General features: G+C 46.4%; 1 protein-coding gene across 3 annotated transcripts in view; it reads right to left on the bottom strand.

Moving 5' to 3' along the window:
- WNT11 (Wnt family member 11) overlaps nucleotides 1-21,730 on the bottom strand; it is a 28,776-nt gene extending 7,046 nt beyond the window's left edge. The window contains exons 1-6 of one of the 3 annotated variants that reach the window (XM_015852482.3): nucleotides 21,689-21,730; nucleotides 18,377-18,576; nucleotides 7,641-7,876; nucleotides 7,015-7,128; nucleotides 6,851-6,930; nucleotides 5,183-5,475 (exon numbers count right to left, since the gene is read on the bottom strand). In XM_015852482.3, coding sequence (XP_015707968.1) covers nucleotides 5,183-5,475; nucleotides 6,851-6,930; nucleotides 7,015-7,128; nucleotides 7,641-7,876; nucleotides 18,377-18,459 — 806 coding nt within the window. In that variant the 5' untranslated portion in view covers nucleotides 18,460-18,576; nucleotides 21,689-21,730. Of the gene's footprint in view, nucleotides 1-5,182; nucleotides 5,476-6,850; nucleotides 7,129-7,640; nucleotides 7,877-18,376; nucleotides 18,577-21,688 lie in introns of all 3 variants that reach the window. The other 2 variants (XM_015852481.3, XM_085510006.1) reach the window with 2 other exon arrangements.
- Between the last annotated feature and the right edge of the window lie 758 nt (nucleotides 21,731-22,488).

Below are 22,488 nucleotides of genomic sequence, written 5' to 3'. Positions count from 1 at the left end.
ATACACATGTCGGAGTGAGTCCAGAGGAGGGCCACAGAAATGATGCAAGGGATGGAAAACCTTTCCTACAAGGACAGGCTGAAAGAGCCAAGCTGTGCAGCATGGAGAAGAGAAGGCTCCAGGAAGACCTCAGAGTGACCTCCCAGTATCTAAAGGGGGGCTATAAGAAAGAAAGAGGCTTATTCTTTACCATGGTCTGTTGTGATAGGACAAGGGGAAATGGTTTCGATCTAGAACAGGGGAGATTTAGACTGGATATAAGAAGTTTTTTACAGTGAAGGTAGTGAAGTGTTGGCATAGGTTGTCTAGAGAAGTGGTTTCCTCATCCCTGGATCCACCCAAGGTCAGGTTGGATGAGTCTTTGACCACCTGACTGAGCTTAGGTGTCCCTGTTCACTGCGGGGGATTTGGGCCAGATGATCTCAACACATCCCATCCAATTCAAATGATTCTATGATTCTTTCTTTGTAACATTCAATAAACCTTGCTGTTTCGACCATCAAAATGTCAAAGAGGTAACCACCAGCCATGAAGATTTTGTAGCCAAAACTTGTCACCATCAAGCAGCAGATGCATGGTCAATTAACTCCATGCATGTTCTTATCCAACAAAACATATCAGCATAAGACACCTCAGGAGAGAGATAAAACTATTTTTATCTATTGCAAAATAAGAACGAATACATGGACAAGAAGCAACCACGAAAGGATGGACACATTCATTGCCAAAGTGAGTCAGTGAAGGAGTGGTGGCTGATCAGCCCTGCTTGGCTTCAAAACAACATTGGAGCCCAGTTTCTGTAGTGTAAAGGAGCTCCGTCCCATCTTCAGCAAAGAGGGAGCAGCATTTGCATGTCTCCAAGGTAGCTCTGGGAAAGATCAGTAATAAAAAACTCAGTAATCCCTTCAAGGCTTCAGAAGCCAGAGGCCTTTGCCTGTATCACAGAATTTCCCTTTCCTTAGATTCCTTATGGGACTTTAAACAGACTTTGAAATGCGATACGTTGCACCCTACCGATAAAGGAGGTTAATACTTCTGCTTCTTTTCTCACAACAGAGATCCCTATTTTATAATCTGCTATTCTTTATCTTCTGCTTGAAGCTGATAACAAACTTTTCAGTCTGGAGAAGCTGAACAACCACATTAAAAGGTGAGTTACAGGGTGTTTTCTTCCAAGAAAGCTCTGAAATATACATGCAGTATATATATATATATATTAGAATAATAGAATCATTAAAGTTGGGAAAGACCTTCAAGATCACCAGTCTCAACTCCAATCCACTCCCACTATGCCCATTGGCCATGTACCTCAGTACCACATCTCCATGGTTCTTGAACATCTCCAGGGACAGTGACTCCACCACCTTTTTGGGCAGCCTGTGTCAATGCTTTAACACCCTTTCTGAGAAGTTTTTCTTAATATCTGAGTTTAATCTTCCCTCGTGCAATTTAAGGCCATTCCCTTTCATCCTAACCAACCTCTCATTCCACGTGGTTAACTCATATCAAAAATCATACAATCCACATGCTACTCTACAGATTTGCTTCTGTAGATTTTTCTCCAGATGATTATTATTAGCTATGTAAGCATGATGGCGGCAAACAAACCCATGGAGTTTGGCTGCCATCAATGAAGGCTGTGGCTGCAGCAAGCCGGTTGCAAAATTCAGCTCCTTAATCAGATTTTGAGCACTTCAAAGAGTAGTGAGGCTTCAAATTGCAGGTTTGTGTTCAGCTCCCTGGCTTTGAAATCTGGTTCCACCCCAACTGCTCGGAGGCATGCGGATTCCCAAACCATTTCTAATTTCAACATGAAATTAAGGAGGGCCAAAATGTCTTAGAAAACACTTCAGGCTTGTGCTGAATAAGGCTTTGAAAAGACTTTCAGAGAAGAGCCCTGAAAGGCTTTGGAGTGGCCAGGTTTACATTTTCGGAGTGGATTTTCACATAGTTCCACTACAAAGTAATTTGACTCCCTTTCCTGCCTGAAGTTAGCACAATGAGTCCAAGCAATGTGAGGGATAATTATAGAGATGGAAGCAACCGATTAGATTATCCCTTCCACCCACCTACTAGTGCTGGATTGCTCCCCGAGCATACAGAAACAGTATGAACTAAGTGTTGCAGCTATGTCAGACCTTGTCCAGCGTTCTCCAAGCAAGATATGACCAGGAAGAAAAGACTTTTCCTCCTGATGATGCAAGACAACTCACTTTTTGTAATGAAAATCTGAATGCTTTGAATACAATTAAAAGGTTATTAATGGGAACCTCTCCCTTCTACACTCCTACAGAGGAAGAAAGTGGGGCTGGAAAGTGGTGAAGCTGCGCAGACTGAGGTCTCCTGGAGCACTGTGAGAAGGATCTGCATGGCGATGCCCTAAAAGAAGCCCCACAACCACAGGAGAAGAACTCATGGCCCTAAATTGCACCTGGGGAAGTTCAGGCTGGATACGATTACAATATCTTTTGTCTGAAAGAGTGGTAATGCATTGGAACAGGCTGCCCAGGGAAGTGGTGGAGTCACTGTCCCTGGAGGTGTTCAAGAAAAGGGTAAATGTACTGAGGGACATGGCCTAGAGTGTCACAGACATGGGTTGATGGTTGGACTTGATGACCTTAGTGGTCTTTCCAACCTCAAAGATTCCACATTTCTGTTCTTGAACACAAAGAGGTCAAACAGGGAATAGGCAAACAACAGAAAAAGAGAGAAAACAAACTCAGAGACCACTATTAAAATCCTTTTTTGATTACATTTGTTGTAAAAGACCTTAAAAATTAGCCTAGTAGGAAAAAAGCAGGATTTCTCCCCAGAATCTTCCAGCCTCTGGGACTTGGCTTGTAGAATAAAAACCTCTTTGGGCTATTTCCACACAAGCATTTTACACCACGGTGGGGTAAGCGTGAGCCATGTATTTTTCCTGCTCCCTCTAACAGCTGCCTCTTTGTGCTCCTGCTTCCTTGTCCCTGTCACCAAGAACTATCTCTGCCACTGGAACGGAGCCATCGTGTTTAAAACACATGAAATGTCCTCTCTGTGAGAGAAAAAAGAAATAATCAGAGGAAAAAAAAGGCGTCCATGGAAGGAGGAGGAAGAAGAATGAGCCCATCTGCAAACACATTATACTCATGGGGCTGCTATGGCTGCCAGTTTTGAGACACTGGGTATCTTCTCAATTGCACTGAGTGTAACTACATATGACCTCACAGCATGGACCAAGAGATGACCACAACTCAACATAGGTCTATCTCACCTTCCTTCCCCTCTCTCAGTCATCATCATATTGCACATCCAACAATAAGGAGCACTTCTTGACAGGTTCCTTTTGAAAGTCATCCCTTCCTGCCTTAATATCTCACTCCTCTAAGTCCTCACTCAGTTCACTTCCCCTGGACCCTTGCCTGGCAGACTGACAATCTCTGCTCTCACTCTGCTCAGGATAAACAGACACTTGTAATACACATTTTCCCATCCTCAAGACCACAACGTATTTTTCATCCCTTGCTGGGATAAGATGGCAAAATCTCCTGTAAAATGAAATTATAGGAAGCCATGCCTCCCTCCTCCTCTAAAAGGATTTCAGCTCATGAAAATGTTTCACTTGGCAGATCTCTAATGAATTCAGCTTGTTTTTGACACAACCTGTTGGTTTCACATGATTCCTATAAAACCAGCTTCAAAATAACCCACACAGTTGTTGTTTTTTTCACTGCAAAACAGGGAGTTTCAACAAAGAGGTCATTTTAAAAACATGGATTTATCAAAATCCATACAAATCCATAGAAATGTTGCTTCTACTCAAACGACGTATTCCTTCACACAACACTTTTAGCACATGCTTTATTCCCTACAGCCCTCAATGACTCATAAACATCTTCACTTGCTAATTACTGCTGCACCGCTGGAATGCCAATGAACGTGCTTCTGTATTGCGGTCCTGCCACTGCCTTCCATTCTAATGGAGGATACAAGGCTCTAAATGTCACACAACATCAGGAACCAGAAAGGACATGCTTCATACAAGATGTCTCACTCAACTTTCATCTTCACCTGGTTAACTCTGGATGCTGATATACAGTCTATAGAATTGTGGTCCTAGAATAAATGACCATTGCCGAAGGGTATCCTCTATAGTCTCCTAAGTGAAAATTCCTACTGATTAAAGACAACCAAAAAGGATTAATCTTTTGTGCACTGAAGTCGTTTACTTGCTTTCTGTCATAGTAAAACCTTCACTACATTCAATGCACAAAGGAAAGACCATTAAGTCCAACAAGAGTTGAAAGGAAGATGCCCTGCAAAAGAGCACTTTCACACACCATACAACATGACAGCCTGAGTGTGCACAACAAGGTGGCACAAAGAGCATAGAAGAATGATGGGAACTCGCTGAAAAAAAGCCAAGTGAGCAGATAGCACTGAATGAGCCATCTTGAAATCCAGCCATTGCATTCACTTAACAAAAGTCCTGAAAATCTTGCAAAATTCTGGAAATACACAACTGATTGTCTGCCAGAGGGTCAAGTGCCCACCTGTGGAATCGATTCATCATAGAGGGAGTTAAACAAATCATGTGAGAAGACACACACATCTATGCACGTCTGCTTCCTGGCACAGCACCGTGTCCACTGAAAGCTTGAGTGTGATGATCTTAAATCCCCAGTATTAATGGAATGAAGTCATATGTCTTCATAGACATGAGCAATCCAAACATACATGGGTTCTTAAAAGGCAGTGGAAGAAAAATGCTCGAGATTCATCCTTGTGGGTGACAGGGCTTTTTTTAAGGCTGCCTGGAAGCACTGGTCCTAATTAGGTTAATGCTTGCCTACTTAGTGGAGCCTAAAAATAGAGTAACAACTCATCAGACAAGCAATGATTGCTAGAGGAACTCAATACCATCACTATCATCTGCTTGATCATTCCACCTGTGGAGATGAACAGCCTATATGGTTTTCCTAGGGTATTTCAAACGTATCTTGTGCCTACTTCTATAATGCAAGGTATCTACAGCTTCATCTTAGCCATAGCCACCACCGAGTCTCGGGCATCTCTGTACTGCACTGATCATCAGAGATAATTTTTGCCTGTGCATGTGTGCTATCCCCACAATGATTTGCCTGTTATTAATACATGATCCCCTCTGCCCCTTCTTAGGGGCGCAGAGTGCAGAAACCCTCACCTGTCCTGGGTCCCGTGTGACCCCACTTTCTCATTCTTCATGCAGAAATCAGGCGAGCTCTGCAGGTAAATCAGCTCTGTCTCCTTAACCGGCCTGATATCAATATCCTTTGGCACGAGGTATTTGCGTGTGCCCATGGGCCGATGAACGACCTTGGTAGCTGACAAATACTTGTTTTTGAGGTCCAGTGCAATGTCTCGCAGCTCTTGAAGGCCTTTCCAACAGGTCTTGATAGAGCATGACCCAGAAACTCCATGGCACTTACATTTCATTTCAAGAGAGGCTTTCAAGACCTGCAAAAAGGAATGCAGGAGTTAGGAAATGTCCTGCTCTTAAGAAGTCCAAACATCTCACAGGCTTACTAAATAAGACTCTTTCTTAAGGGAGACTGCTATAGAAAAGGCCCGCTGCTCTGATTTCTGCACAGTTGTGCTTGAGCAGCTACTTGCAAAGGGAATGAAATCCCACAGCCCCTTGGTGATCACTGTTAGCCCAGGACTGCTCTCAGCAGCACACATTTGCAGCCAGCAGACAGAAGAATAAGTTGCATTTTGATCAGGTATCTACACAGGGCTGCATTTACACTCTCTAAATTCGGAGCTGAAAATCAAAGCAATCCATAAATAGATTCTTAATGTGCATGTCTGCCTGCAACATGTTTAGGCACTGGGTAGCAGATGTCAAGGCATTGATGAATTCAAAGCACCCACACCCTGCCTTTCTGTTGAGCACGGGTCCAGCAGAGCCTTTTACTTCAGTTCTGCTCTGGTCTGGTAGGATATAGCAGTGAATCCACCAGCTGTAACAATACTGCGTCCCAAGTGAAAATTTGCCCATTGCAATTGAAACAAAAACTTAAGACATAGCAATAATAATAAGATAGAGTGGGAATGCAGGGAACCATAGAGAAAAACACCCAGAGGAGGTGATTTTGATAGGGTTTTGCTCTGCAAAGGTAAGTTCAGCCCAAAGCTACACAGTAAGCTGCCAATGAGCTCAGTGAGCTCCAAGTTTTGCCCTAGAAGGACAAGTTGTGTGGTAGAACCAGTGCAGGGAACTGCTGAAGCCTTTGCAGTTCCCCACCCCAATATCTCAAGCTGCATGAAGGGCTGAGGTGGGGATTTGCTCCCTGGGGCATGCGAAGAAGCATGCACAGTAAGCGTTATCACTCTGCTGGCATAAGCCACTGAATGTGAAGGGTGGCTTGTGCCAGATAGTGGAGTAATCACTAGCAAAGCAGTTTGAGAAGGAACACATCAGCCCTCCTGGCTGCAGGGGTGGCTGGGAGGCAGCTGCTGCTGGACACATCTGGCATATGGTAATCCTCTGTGCTTACACAGCACTTCACGTGTGCAACGCCCTTGGCAGAGCACCACAGTACCCATCCCCATCACACCTCCTGGGGTAAGCAAGCTGCAGCCATCCTTGGCAGTGGAAAGGGTGGCAATAACACATCCCACCCATGGTTCTAGAGGGCTAGAATTAACAGTTAGGGCCTCCTGAGGCCCAGCATGACTGATAGCCACAGTCTTCAGCAGGCCAAAGGAGTTGAGAGCAATCAGGGAGAAACCTGCTCCTTTTGCTAGCTGATAGAGACACTGAACCTCACAGAGCGACCGACCACTAAAGAGGACTGTACAAGTACAATAACTCTTGTGGATTTGTTACCTGTCTCCCTACTTCACTGTTGTGCAGATGCATCAGTTTATTGGCTTGTGATCCTGATTTTTTCATCTTCATGGGAGCATCTGAAAATTTGGACCCCATGATAAGACCATAGTTGAGGTTGTCTGCACATCCTCCCCATCGATACCCAGGTCCAGGTGTCTCACCTGGGATGGGACCACAGGAACAGCCAGGGAGGTCCCCGGTGGTGCAGGCTCTGGCAATGGTATGGCTGATGGCAGCAGCAGAAAGGGCATACACAAATGCTGACTCCCTTGTACCTGCAAGAAACAAGAAACTCCAACTCAGGATCCTGGGATGGCTAAGTATTCTCCCAAAAGAGACCCGCATAATCTCTGCCCCACAGAATGGCAAACACACCTCCTCCTTGCAGCTGAGACCTGTACAGGCATCATCAGCTTGGAGAAAACCTCCATTGAGAGCTCTTCAATGTGTGAGACGACATACAATTTCAGATTCCCCAGAGAAGCTGTGGGTTCCCATTCCATGGAGGCCTTCAAGGCCAGACTGGTTGGGACCCTGGGCAGCCTGATCCGGTGGGTGGCAACTGAATGATCTTTGAGATCCCTTCCAACCCAAGCCATTCTATGACTCCATGATCTCAGCAGGGGAAGAAGGTACACAGGGTTGTGCAACTTGTCCACTGTGGCGTGATCTGCTTTTGTATCATGTGGAAGAATCATGGACACACAGAATGGCTGAGGTTGGATGAGACCACTGGGTACATCTGCTCCAACCTGTGCCCCCCACCCAAGGCAGCAGCGCTGTTTACCTCTCTCTAAGTCCAGCAGGTAGTTAGGAGCCAGCTCGATGGAAGAGCAGTTCCACCGCATGTCTGAGAAAGTTTTACGGCAGGTCTTTATGACTTCCCGTGCTGCCTGGATGATGGTCTGCATCAGCTCCAGGTTGCTGCGGCACAATTGCACTTGAGAAACCACCAGGCCTTCTAGCTGCTTGCAGTGCTGGGTTTGATTCAGGGCCAAAGCTGAAGGAGTCTTGGACAGAGCTCTGAGGAGACAAGCACATGCAAAAAAAGAGAAGTCATTAGAACCCACAAAAAGTCAATCTTCGTGTCAGTATTAGTTTCTTGACTACCTCCAACCCAGCAAACACTTTGGCCTGTGTTCATCTGACCTAATGTTAGCTACATGCAAATTACATGCCTAGTTTAAGCTGATGAGAGAGATGGGAAACTGTTCTGAGTCATTTATCTCATCTAAGGTAAATGCTGAAGATGGGTGGGACGATTTGCCCTTAAACCTGTGTGTTTCTCTCCATCATCGAGAGGAGCCAGAACAAACGTCCTGGGGTGAATGCCAAGTTGACTGATTGTGTAAATCCTCATGGGAAGGTTTTTTATTTGCAGAAGAATGAAGAGGACAGACCTCCCAACAGAGTGAAAAACGACCCGTCGGTTCCATGATAACGGAAAGCTGGGTCCTCCACGACTGTGGTATTCAGAACAACAACAAAAAAAAGTGAGGTTGGTTTTATCAGTGATTTGCATTCAGCATCTGTCTCACACACTCTTTAAGGATTATACTAAATGTCATGTGATTAATTACGGAGAAAATCCCCTGCAAGATCTAGGGTAAAGCCACCAAGTTTGCAAAACAGATGCTTTCCCATGGAGTTTACGCCAAGGGCCTCCACCAGTTCCATCACTGCTGCACTTAGATATCTAAGTCTAATTCTCTAGTCTCCAAAGATTTAATGCAGAAGCACAATGCAAATACGTGCAAAGAGACTATAATGGTCAAAACTTAGGAAGAATCCACTAGAACCAGAATGCAAGTTACTATGGAAGAAGAAATCAACAATACCCCATAAGGCCCCATTGGTTCTTGCAGTACACAGTGTCTCGCACTTCAGGTTAAAAAAACAAAAGAAAAAAGAAAATGGTGCCATGCTTCAGAGCATGCTGTGCTATTATTTCTCAGGCACCCAAAATGATCAGCAGAAGCCTGGTGTGTAACTCTCTTTGTATCTTTATGACCTGCTTAGGGCAGTCATAAACGTTATTCATTCCCATAAAACAACTTTCTAGCTGGCTGCATCAGTACCTGGCATATGATCCTGGCAACACAACTGCTTTAACACATATTTCCTTCTCTCCTTGTTAAATGTTGCCTTTCAGTTTCATCCTAAGCCATCTTGGTTAGTTTGGCATATTAGCAGACACATTTCTGGGCATATTTTACTTTATTGCTGTAACATCCACCTCCTTCAGAACTTAAATGAGATGGAAATGGAGCTAAAAATGAGCCCTAACCAAGATCAGGGATATTAGCTCTGGTCTCCAGCTTTCAGGAAAACACATCTATATTCCACCGACTACCTCAAGGTTGGCTCAAACCAGCTGCTGTGTATGTTGGAGCTCTCCCCAGGCTGTGCATAACTGCTAACCCCAATCCCTCTGTGAGTGGGAAAAAGCTAAAATCCTTGCTAGGGCTGAGCAGTTCTGCACTGACAAATTCCCAGGTGACTGGAATTTGGCATTTCTGGTGCTGGATAATCAGCGGCAAACTTGGAAGGGAAACCGCCACTCTGCTAGCAATGTAAATATATACATCGTACGGATATTTAGAAAGCTCCATTAAATATACAAAGAACAAAAGTTTTGGAGAAGGGAAAGAAGTGTAGAGTATTTGGTTGTCAGAAATTATGCACCCAGTGCTCAATGAACTCAGACATATCATGTCCATGAAGGCAGACAGCATAGGTCTTGGAACAGTACCAGTGTCATCTGACTGCAAACCTCAATGGTGAGGACTTCACGTTAGTCCTCCAGGGTCCTTCTTAGACCCATGGAAAGAAAAAGCTCCTATAGGATAATCAACTGATGCACACCGGAGATGTACAGCAGAATAATTACAGAATCATAGAATGGCTTAGGACAGATGGGACCTTAACTCAGCAACTCTCAGCAATGGGCTGAAATGACCATCAGGCCTTGAATAAAAGTCATAAATACAACTTGGTTTGTCCCTTGTGGCCCTAGCTGCTCCTCAAGAAGGATGCATCTACCTGATAGGTCCTGCACCACATCTTCTAGATCTGTGTTGAGGTCTTGAGTGTCTGTAAAGGACTTAGTGGTGGATGCAATGGAAGTAATAGATAGACTAGACCATCTTAATGGACTTTTCCAACCTCAACAATTCTATGATTCTATGGTTTGCAAGCCTATATTAATGCACCTGCATCTCACCACCGTGGACAAATCAGGAACAGAAGAAATAACCACTTTTGAGTTGGAATGAATGATGAAGACAAGCTGAAGCTCATATTGGTTGTGAAGAAAGGGGACTGAAGAGGGTTCTGTAGCATGGCATTATTACCAAAGGCCTGAAATTTTCACCATTAGAGAAAGAGATATGTATCTTAACAAGAAAGAAATATGCTTTATGGAAGAGGGGAAAAGATCTGCTAGAAGGTTGACAGAGGAAACACTGCAGCCCCTTTGGGAAGAATTCAGTAAATGGCAGTAATGGCTGTTTCTTGTCGAATGAGCCAAGCTCCAGGGATCCCGCCAAGAATAAAAAAGTGAGATGCAGGAAGGTGTTTTCTGAACATCTCCAAGGCCTGAACTTCATGCCTTTGCTTGTGGGAACCTATAATTGGAAACATCTCCAAGCGTTAGGAGGAAAAAGTAAAGGGTAATGGGGATGGAAAAGAAAACTCACAGTTATTGGAGTTGCTTGCTGAGACCAAAAAGCACATTTATAAATCACAGATCAGGAATGTGAGAGGCCTATTAGGTCATCCAGCCCATGCTCTGACAGCACAGGTTTACTCAGTCTCTGTCCTACATTCATCATTGTCTTCCCCCATCCCCAGTTTTGCTTTAAATCCCCCTTTGGAAAGGCAGCAGCCTTCCCTGATTCCCAGATTCTGACAGCACCATGGAGAGTCATCCACCACCTGCAGAGGACATTATTGGAAAGCAAAGCCCATTTTTGGGTGGCAGAAATGAAATCTGGTGTTGATGGTGGGTCTCTAGCTGCTGGGCCCAAAGAGGCACCAGTAGCCTCAGTAAAGGAGCCCCAACTGGTGTGGTTAGCAGGACAGCCTTTAGTTTTCAGTGTAGGAAAGAATCCCAGAAAAACACATTTCTTTGGACTCCAATACTTCATCTGAGAAGTAGACCAGAGGAATTTTACCTTCTGCCATCCCATAAATGCTCCTTTTCAAAATTTCCTCCTGCTAACATCATGCTCCCCTCCCCGACTCTTCTCCATCTTTCATTCTCCAGAAAGGTGAGGACAACTGAGGGGAGGCTGATGGTTTTCTTTAAATATAAATATATACATATTTGACCCATCCCTTTAAATAAACAGGCTCCAAACCAAACATCTCCTGCTTTATATATAGCATAGCAGGGCTTTCAGTTGACGTTATGGATACTGACAGAAAACCATAAAGGTAATTACAGAGGAAATATGATGCATGGATGGATCATGACTTTCGTTTACTCTTCTAATTATCTCAGGCAGTTAATAAATTCATTTGAAAACATGAATGCTTTACAGTGTTGGGTCCTTTGAGAAGTATAGGTTCAGTGCTGGGTTGCATGAGAAGACTATTCATAGAAGCAGCATCCGTGAGCAGATACTTGTGAAAGCTGTACATGATTGGCTTTGTAAGGATAACAGGGCACATAGGACCCTGTTCCTGGCCCAATTCTAGGGTAAATTTTTTCTTACATTGAGCAGTGAAGCATTGGTGCCCTTTAAAATGCCCGTAAAGGGTGTAAGGATCTCCCCTCTTTCCATACAAGCACCCTCAGAGAACATCTCCACATCCTCCCCTGTGCAATACAACCCAAGGAGCTGTCACAGAAGAACCACTGGTGAAACCAAAAGCTTTTCTCCAAATGATTTTCTTTACTTTTTGAGAATGCACTCTCATAATTTAAGAATTACGCTAATTCTTAAACTCTTCAGTCTGCCAGAGATTTGGGGTAGAGCAAAAAGATTTAGGCAAAATTCTATCACTTGACGGGTAAACTTAAATAAAGAGAATCAGTGATTTGTGTGTGCGTGCATGTGTGTGTGTGTGTGTGTTAGACATTATTTAAGGGTGTCTAATCTGCAGGAGATGCACTTTTCTCAAGTGAAAAAGGCTGGCAGGATCATTATGATGATTCCATCCGAGGCAGCCTGTGCTCCCACCACCCACCCTGTTCTGCTGCTATTTGATAAAGACTTGGGATGCTGAGGAGCATCATAAGCCCTGAGCTGGAGACCACAGGTGCAAGTGGATCAGCAAATATTCAAAGCCTCTTCAGAGTGAGAAATGGGATTTGTAGAGAAAAATAGAGAGGGGAGAAAGAAAGAAGGAGGAGAGAAGGAGGAAAGGAGAAGAAAAAATAAGGAAAGACTGAGAAAGGGAGAAAAGGGGAAAAGGGGAAAGAAGGAGAAAGAGGAGAAGAGAGAGAAAAAGGAAAGAGAGAAGAAAAGAGAGAGGAAAATTGGGAAAAAAAGTGAGGGAAAGAAGGAGAGAGAAAGAGGAAGACGAGAGAGAGGAGAGAAAGAAGGAAAGAAAGAAAAAAGAAAGAAAGAGGAAAGGAAGAGAGGAAGAGAGGAAGGAAGTGAGGAAGGAAGGAAGTGAGGAAGGAAGGTTTTTAAGGATTTTTCCTCTGGGGTTTTTAACAACCAGGAATTAAGTAAATGTTAGGCACTGAAGATTACTTGAAGGCGATATTAATACAAGGTTTTGCTCTGGATGGAGGCTGTAAAACCATAATTGTGGGACTTCATGTTTATTGTTCTGCAGTGGTTTTGCACGGTGTACCAATAAAGTGTGGCTTCTATTCACTGTTCTGTAATCACATCTCAGGACTGGAAAAGCTTTCTGAGAAGAAATCCAAACGTCTCTCCTTCACCCAAAGGTGATTCTAATACAAAATTGCTCGTCAATGCAGCTGTGCCTTTGCTGAAGTGATGGACCTGCTGACAGTAGAGGAGAGAGAGGAGGGAGGGAAGGAGGGAGGAAAGGAGGGAGGGAAGGAGGGAGGGAAGGAGGGAGGGAAGAAGGGAGGGAAGGAGGGAGGGAAGGAGGGAGGGAAGGAGGGAGGGAGGGAAGGAGGGAGGGAGGGAAGGAAGGAGGGAGGGAAGGAAGGAGGGAGGGAAGGAAGGAAGGAAGGAAGGAAGGAAGGAAGGAAGGAAGGAAGGAAGGAAGGAAGGAAGGAAGGAAGGAAGGAAGGAAGGAAGGAAGGAAGGAAGGAAGGAAGGAAGGAAGGAAGGAAGGAAGGAAGGAAGGAAGGAAGGAAGGAAGGAAGGAAGGAAGGAAGGAAGGAAGGAAGGAAGGAAGGAAGGAAGGAAGGAAGGAAGGAAGGAAGGAAGGAAGGAAGGAAGGAAGGAAGGAAGGAAGGAAGGAAGGAAGGAAGGAAGGAAGGAAGGAAGGAAGGAAGGAAGGAAGGAAGGAAGGGAGGAAAGGAAGGAAGAGAGAAAGAGAGAAAGAGAGAGAGAGAGAGAGAGAGATAGAGAGAGAAAGAGAGAAAGAGAGAAAGAGAGAGAGAAAGAGAGAGAGAAAGAGAGAAAGAGAGAAAGAGAGAAAGAGAGAAAGAGAGAAAGAGAGAAAGAGAGAAAGAGAGAAAGAGAGAAAGAGAGAAAGAGAGAAAGAGAGAAAGAGAGAAAGAGAGAAAGAGAGAAAGAAAGAAAGAAAGAAAGAAAGAAAGAAAGAAAGAAAGAAAGAAAGAAAGAAAGAAAGAAAGAAAGAAAGAAAGAAAGAAAGAAAGAAAGAAAGAAAGAAAGAAAGAAAGAAAGAAAGAGAAAATTGATTTGAGGAGGAAGACAGAGAGCAGGAGGGGGGAAAAAAATCCCTGAAGCTTAAAATAAGAGTTTTTCAGATACGGTGCCAAATCCAGTGCTGGCAGTAGTGGGCACAAGGCCATTGACTCCCAGCCCAAGCTCGACTGAAGTTGATGCCAGCAGAGAGTTGGCTGCCCCAGCACCAGAAGAAGGCCGTGGAGCTTTGTCAAGTTTTCCTGAGCTGCCTATGGAGCCCTCCCTCACCCCCAGCCCACTCCCCTCCTGCCGTCCCATCCTGCAGTCCTTTCATGGCAGCTCATCTAGCAGCCCCTGTGCCAGGCAGACAGCCCCTCACCGGCGCCCATGCCCCGCTGTCCCAGCTCCCCCCCTCCTTGTCCAAAGTGGAGAAGCAGGCACTGCTGGGAAGCACAAAATCTTTCCATTTTCTTCCCAATTCAAGAAAAAAAAAAAAAACCAAGAGAAAGCACGCTGCTGGCTCCAGAAAGGTCTTGGTTCTCATGCCTGGGAACAGTGCTCATGTCCTACTGTGAGGCACATAAGAAAGGACAGACTTTTCATCAGCATCTGCTTTGATAGGACAAGAGGAAACGTTTTCAAACTAAAAGAGGAGAGATTTAAATTGAATATAAGGCAAGAGTTTTTATGATACGGGTGGTGAGGCACTGGCACAGGTTGCCCAGAGAGGTGGTGGGTGCCCCCATCCCTGGAGACATTCAAAGTCAGGCTGAATAGTGCTCTGAGCACCTGATGGAGCTGTGAGTGTCTGTTCTTGAAAGGGAGTTCAACAGATGGCTTTTAAGGGTCCCTTCCAAGTCAAAAGAATTCTGTGATTCAATGATTCCATGTCCAAGAGGGACCAAGGGACCTTCCAAAGTGACCAAACTCCACCTACTGATGGCATTCCTGGAGCTGTAGCTCATGGTAATGTGCTGAATCTGCAGCCTCTTTTCAAACTATGCAAAAAAGCACACACTGCCTTCATCCTCTTGGCAACCATTTTTACCTTGAGGGTGACACTCAACACAGGGACAGTCTAACCTGAGTCCCAGTGCATAGACAAGGAGATGCCACCCTCAAGCAGGTAAAAGTGCCTTGAAAGCAGCTCCATGTCCGGACATCACAACATCTGCAGTGCACACATCTGGCTGCAGCTCCCTCTGGCGATCATTTATTTTTCAGCATTATCCAAACCTGTCACAGAATCACAGTATTGTAGGGGCTGGAAGGGACCTCTAGAGATCATTGAGTTCTTGGCCAAACCCAAATCCCCTTAGGACAACACACGTGGTTGCAAAAGTAAGTGAGTAAGGTGACAAAGTTCCTGTAAGTGTTCACCCTGAAGTATCTCACGTTGGATGTTAGGAAACATTTCTTCTAAGGAAGAGTGGCAGTGCATTGGCACAGGCTGCCCAGGGAGGTGGTGGAGTCACCATCCCTGGTGTTCAAGAACCGTGGAGATGTGGCACTGAGGGACATTGTAACTGGGTACAGTGGGGATGGGTTAGGGTCTTTTCCAACCTTAATGATTCTATGATCTCCCATATGATGGCTGTCTATCCTCGGCTGCTGTGCTGCAAATCAAGCTCAGAGAACTACACAGCCCTCCTCTAAGGCTGGGAATGGGCTTGCATGCAAAATTAAGACTCAGAAGCTCATATGGTAGTGAACAGAAAGCCAATCTGTCCACAGCAGCCCTGATCCTGCAAAGTTCTTTCAGTATCCCAACTTTACACCCAAGCAGCACTCTGGAGCTTGGATGGAAGAAGTCAAAACAATTTGGGTTTCTCTAGGAGCAAGGGCAGTTTTATGGGATGCTGAGCATCCACACACCATTCTGGGTGCTTGGTGTTGCATATCTCCATGGCAGGGAAGGGCACGGTGCCGATTTGCAGCAGCTGGGGATCTGGACCACAGGCCTTGTAAAAATAAGCCAAATAAAATAAAACAAATAGCTCCATTTTACATTCTCCCCACTTCTACTAATTTACAGGGGATATTCGTGTTACAGGGAAGTCCTAAATGGCTGAGAAGCGTGTTTTTCTTCCCCACCTCCCCCTGCAATTACATCACACACTGAATCAAAATTGAATTTCCTATCGCCCTCCCTATCAGTCGCTCTCTCTTCCTCCGACTTGCAGACCCGGCCCGCCAAGCTTTCTGCCCCAACCCCTTCCAAGCCTGTAAACATCTGGCAGAAACCACCTCCTTATCTCCTTCTCTGCCATCCCCATTCCTCTTTGAAGCTCGCTCCTGGCGCTGTGCCTACAACAACGTTGCGATGGGCAGACCGCAGAGACAAGCCTGCGACCTAAAATGCTGCCTCTTGCTTTCCTCCCATCCTTTCCCCTCTCCATCCAAGAGCATGAGCTCAGCTAAGCCATTTCCAGGGATGGTCCCTGAGCCCCGAGGTTGGCAGCAACCTGCATCTGGCACCGCTGCAGCAGTGGAAAGAGAGCGATGGATGGGGGAAGAAATTGGCCAGTGGCTCCATAGAAAAACAAGGGTGGGGAAAGGAGGAGAAACTGTGAATTAAAATAAATTAAAAATAAGAATTAAAAAATCTTGTTTCACTGTGAAATCCCAGCTGGCAGCATCCTCACTGCACCAAGTGCCCTGGGACAGGGAGAGCAGCCCTCTGCCAGGTTACAAGCAGGTGCAAGAGGAGTCTGGTGGCACATCTGGATTCGGTTCGTGCTTTGGATGCCATTTTAATCCCAGCTTTCATCTTCCCCTCTCGTTTTTCAACAAGGGGATGTGTCTGCTGGAAAGTGGAGGAGTGGCAACCACAGTGTCGTTCCCCCAAATGCCTCCTTGTTCCCAAAAGAAACCCTTGCAGCCTAATTGCCTACTGGCTGAAAGGATGCAAATAGCTTTACAGACCAAGCCTTGCCTCTCAGATTTAAGAGGAGATGCCTACCTTATGTCATGTGCTGGTGACAAACTCATTAGCAAGGTCTGTTGCAATAAGGCAAGGGGAAATGGTTTCAAACTAGAACAGGGGAGATTTAGGTTGTATATAAATTTTTTAATAAGGTTAGTGAAGCGCTGGGACAGGTTGCCCAGGGAGGAGGTGAATGCCCTGTCCATGGCCATGGAAACACCCAAAGTCAGGCTGGATGGGCTCTGAGCACCTGATGGAGCTGTGGGTGACCCTGTTCACTGCAGAGGAGTTGGACCAGATGGCCTTGAAGGGTGCTTTCCAACTCAAATAATTCTACAGTTCTATGATATATGCAAAGCCTAAATACTTGGGGTTGGGCTTTGTGACTTAGCTTTGGTGCCTGCTACAGCATAGAAAGACAAGATGGTGATAAGCAAATCAGATCTTGATGCCTCCTGCTTCCTCACAGCATGGAGAGAGAGCACAAAAGATGCCTTAATGCAGACAGTCAGACTTCTCACCTGACCATATGCATTTAATCACCCTATGGAAGGATTCACCCTGCTTCTCTTCATGCATGTAAAAGGTGGGTGTGTGGTCTCAAACAGCTCCTCACATTCTGGCATGTCCAGAGAGCATCTCCTGATGCCTGTGTTGGATGTCTGTCATTAGAGCAGGCATCTGTAAAGTCCTCTTCCTGCTGGGTGCATGCAGGGCAGTGGCTCCAAAACATCTAATTTAAGAGCAAGAAAGTTGCCAAAGGAAGATGTGGATGCCTGAATTATGTAGGCATTCAAGGCCAGGATAGATGGGGCCCTGAGAATTCTGTTCAAGTGGGGGCAACCAGCCCACGAAAGGGAGTTGGAACTGGGTGGGCTTTAAAGTCCCTTCCAACCCAAACAGTTCTGTGATTCAATGAAGAAATCCCACCTTTTCCAAAGGGAAAACCTCAAGTGGCAAAGGCTGAGTCGGAAGGATGGGAATTAAAGGCTGCACAGGGTCTGTGGTGGAAGGACAAACCTCTTGTCCTAATTTCACTGCCTCTCCCCAAGTTCCTCACCTAAACACACTGCATCCCACGCAAGAGACCTTCCCTGGCATCTCATTTTATTGTGCCATTTACGGGAGATGCTCATTTGCGGTTAGCCCACATCCCATTATTTACTTTGTGCACAGCTTCAAACCAGAGCAGAAGCGGAGGGCAGGAAACCAGATGGGTGCTGGAGGGGTTTGTTTGTTTGCTTTGCAGTAAGCAACTAATCGATTGCTTGCTTAAGCAAAGAAATGAGATAGCGATGTTTTCACTTTGTTTGCAGTGACATTACCTCAGAGGAAACTCGATCCAGACTTGACCACACTCCTTGGTATTTCTTCACCCTCCTCCCCCCTCCCCACTTCGTTTTTAACACCCTTCACAAAATCCAAAGGTTAAAAGGTCCACCAAAAAAGCATGTTATCTGTCAAGCATCCCCTATGGCTGGAGATTATCCCCATTGCCCTCCCTCCTGCTCTCAGCTCCTGCCTCACATGACCATTGGTCCCAATGGGAGCTGGCAGGGGCTGACACTAGAAACTTCACAAGTGGCTCATGCGAGCATTCAAGTGTGTGCCTTTCCTTTGCTATCAGTGAGGAGAAGAAAAAGCAAGCCTAAATCATGCATATTTTGCAAAGAAGATTGAGGCATGTTGTTAGCACAAGCCCCGAGTACACACACTTGAAATCAATGAATGCCTGGAGAAGTGCAACACACACTGCTCTTTAAATGGCTCAAATAACAGAGCTGCAGGACTGGGTAACCGAGCAGCAATGACTACAAAAGTTCTTAAAATGCTGTGAGATGGTTGGGTACTTACATCCATTTTATCCCATAGCAAATCCCCGTCTGCAGAATCAAGGACAGAAAAGCAGCTAACAAAAATTGCGGGCTTGGCTTCATTTTCTTCACCGTCCCCCGCTTTCAAAAGGAAATCAGCTTGTCCGAGGGGAAAACAGGAGGCTTCTGACTCTCCCGTGCGATGTATTTCCTTCAGCCTGTGCGCTGGGGATGCACAACCTGGAAGGAGACAGAGCGCGGAGCCACGGTTAGCTCTGAGGTTGGGCGAGTCGCCGTGAAAGAGATCTATTATCCAAATCGCAAAGGAGTGGTTTATGAATCACGGCGAAGTTTGGATTATCCCCTCCCTCGCCAAGCCTTGATACAACCTTTGGAGGCAACAGACAGACAAAACGTATGGCTTGAATTACACCCTGAGTTATGGTCTGATTGTGTGTTTCCATTTAACCCTGCGTGAGGCAAGGCTTCGTTCGCTGCTTCGCCTTACTTCCTCCTCTCCAAAAGGTTGGGAAGGAAGGGAAAAAAAGAAAACAGAAAAGAGATGAATCTTAAGAATTGCCCAAATCTCACTCTCCACTACTCCCTTCCTTCTCTCCAGAGCTTTTTTTTCCTTTCATGAGTGAAAAACCCTACATTTCCCTACCAACGCAGGTGCCCGTGCCCTGCAGATGTTTTCAGGCTGATCTGTTGCAACAAATGCGTTCTGCTCTTCCCCTTCTGCTTTCCTTCTCACTTCATTAACTCTGCCTCTCACTTCTTCCAAGTCCTCGGGCACCTGGAGCTCACGGAGCGGCTTTATAAACATGCAGCCCCATCGCTGCAGAGCAGCCCGGAGGGAAAAAAAGCTCTCAGAGATTCCCCCCTCCCCTCCATTTTCTTCTTCACTCCAAACAAATAAACAAAGCAGCAAACAGACTCAAATTCTTACAAAGGTCCTCTCTATCTCTGGGGCATGACTTGTTTTAGCAGCAATATTAATAGCAGTAAATGGGTTTCCCTTCAGTTCTCCACTTCAGACACTGCTCCGGGCTGTTCTTTGTGGTCTTTGCAGAGGTTTCCAATGGGAAGCCCACCCCACAAGAAAGCCAATGACAAAACAAGCATCCCCAAGTCACAGGTTAGATAAAATTGGGAAAGACCTCTAAGATCATCAAGTCCAACCCCAACCTACCCCACTATGCCCACTGACCATGTCCCACAGAGCCACAGCTCTTTAACACCTCCAGGGATGGTGACTCCAGCACCTCCCTGTGCAGCCTGTTCCAATGCATCACCACTCTTTCTAAGTAGAAATGTTTCCTAATATCAGATCCGAACCTCCCCTGGCACAACTTGAGACCATTACCTCTCATTCTACAGATGTGACCGCATCCTTCCCAACACCATCCTTTCAAAGTTTTGGGATTGGGAACAATGAGCATTGGAGACCCCCTTTGCCACCCATTAATTTGGGGCAAATATCTCTCACCTGAGCCTTATCTCTGGGTTTGTCCCCACTTCAGCTTTCTGCCTTGATGCCCCAGTTACAGAAGCAATAGTGGAAGGGAGAAGGAATATTCCTGGGTGTTTGCTCTGCAATCTGAAATGCACTTTTCCATTCCATCTGCTATCACAACCCCAGCGTCTGCCTGGTGTAAAGGTTTGCTAGAGAATGCTGTTACTGCACAGGATTTTAATAACCTGTGAGGGTGATTTCTCATCTCCCTTAGAGTCCAAAACAGTGGACTACAAGGAAGGCAGGATTTCATTGCCACGGGCTGTTTTCTTTTAATGCCCACTTGGATTTGGGTTTGATGCATCCATTGGAATGGAAGGCAGGGCTCCCAGGAGCATCCAGGCATACTTCTCAGCTCAGGGTATTGCTCTGTCTTTTCATCTCTCAAAGCTCTTTGCTTCCCTCCCCTCCACGAGCACACTGGAAACCTTCAGCCCTTAATCCTGCCCATGCCTTTTAGTGTCCATTTAGATATTTCAGACCCCTTATCTCCTTCCCATGAGTGGCTGAACAGCACAGAGTTGGGGGTAAGATGTTTTCAGACGGTCTCACTATCCAACACCATAGCTCTGTGCCTTGAAAAAAAGTCATTTTTCATCAGTCTGTCTGTCTATATGTCTATCTATCTATCAGTCTGCCTTTGTTTGCTTATTTTTCCCAAAGACAAATAGAAATTATCCACCTCCCCATCCCGAGACCTGCAAATTTTGCCCGTGATCGCACCCCTGTTACTCAGGGAGGCAATAAACTCCTTTTTCCACTCGCTCCGGCACAGGTTACGTTTGCAAGAGGAATTTGCAAGGGGAGGGAAGGAGGGAGACTCGTTGGGGGCAGACGTGATGTTTACAGCTCTGCAGAGCTCTGGGTCACTGATCAAATGGGCAGCAAGTGGCCCGTGGTCTCCTCAAACCGGTGCCGTCTTTAACTCAGAGCTCCCTTTTCCTGACACCCTAGGGCTGTTTGCAGCCAGCCCCACTCTTGCGTGCAGGAAAAAGTTCCTTGCATGCAGCAAATGCTCCCATCTGACACTTCTGAGAGTGCAGTTCCAGGATGGGAACCGGCAATACGGACTATATATAAACACGTGAGTATCCATCTCACCTTTCTTTTCCCAGCTTTCCCACTCAAGGAGGAAAGTCACCCAGCTGACTCTTATTGTAAGGGTATTTAATACGAAGGGTAACACATCTCCTGATGGCTTGTAGAGAGGCTGGGGAGCAGGGTGTGGTGTATCCCCCCTCATGCTTTCAGCCCTGTCTCTTGCAGCACCCACCACTCCAATGTCCTTGTACACTTCTGCATCAACCCTCTCTCCTCTAGTCCTCTCCAGTCTTCCCTTTCCCTTACAGCTCCTGGGTGCCTGGTCTTCCCTGTAACTGCTTGATCTCCCTTCTCTCTTGCAGCCTCCAGGTCTCTCCTCTTCAGCCCCTGGGTTTCACACCCTTCTACACCCTCTGAACCCCAGCTCACCCTTTTAACCATTGGGTCTCTCCCTTTTAGTCTCCAGGTCTCCTTTTTCCCCCGCAGCCCCCAAGGTCTCCCCTTTCCCTTCTACCCTTCAATCCTCCCTTCTCCCTCTATTCCCCAACTATCGCTTCTACCTTCTCCTTTGCATCCTCCAATTCTCTTCTCCCTCTCCGTTCTCCCCTCTCTCCTCATCCTCCAGTTCTCCCTTCAATCTCCCTCCCGGGGCTCAGCTCCCTCTTATACCCTCCAAAACCTCTCCTACCCCCCTTTCCACCACTCCTACCCTCAATCCGGGGACCACAACCCCATTCCATACCGGTGAAAGGGATCCCGGCAACTCCTCACCCCAAGCCCCCGATCCCCACTTACCTTTACCCGGGGTAGAGCGAGGGCTGAGTCCGGATCCCCACTGCCTCAGCGGCCCCGCGGAGCCTCCTTATATGCGGTCCCCGCGGCTTTGATACGTGATGTCAGCCCGGATTAGCATAACAAAGGGCTCGGCCGGGAGCTCTCCGCTCCCCGCGCATCCCCCGCGGGTCGGAGCGATGCTCCGCGGGGCTCAGCGCCCGCAGCGATGCTCAGAGGGGAGGAGGAGAAGGGGAGGACCCCCCCTCCTTGCCCCCCTCCCATACTGAGCCCTCCCTTTAGAGCTGCCCCCACTGCCTCCGGGGAGGGCAGGGAGCCACGAGGTTGGTTCGTTTTAATGAGCAGTTAATGATTAGCAAGGAAAAAAAAAATAGTTAAAAAAATGCCAAAAAAAAAGGTATTTTCACCGGATAACTTTGAAACGCGGCCTCTCCGGAGGATGATCAGCGTTCACTGGCTGCCCAGCTGTAGGACAAAGATACTTTTCACCCACGGGACTGTCAGGTGGATTTCCTGCTCCTGAGAGGGGAAGAAATCACTTTGTGATGGTCACAGTGCGGCTGAGACCCCCGAGCCGGGTCCTCGGTCAACCCCCGGGTGGCACCGCCTCGGGCTCTTCGATCTGCGTTTAATCAAAGTGGAGGGTTCAGGTGTTGAGATCTGGTGGGATTTTGTTGTTGTTTTGGGTTTTTTTTTCTCTCTCTTGGCTGTACTGGTGATGGATGGCTGAGGGAAATGGAAATGGAAATGGAAATGGAAAGGGAGAGGAAAAAGGAGAGGAAAAGGGAGAGGAAAAAGGGAAA

Source organism: Coturnix japonica, chromosome 1 (genome assembly GCF_054131305.1).
Source record: "Coturnix japonica strain WE chromosome 1, WE-NBRP24, whole genome shotgun sequence".
Taxonomy (NCBI): domain Eukaryota; kingdom Metazoa; phylum Chordata; class Aves; order Galliformes; family Phasianidae; genus Coturnix; species Coturnix japonica.
Note: the sequence above shows the minus strand (reverse complement) of the source record. Positions and strands in the feature narration are given on the sequence as shown.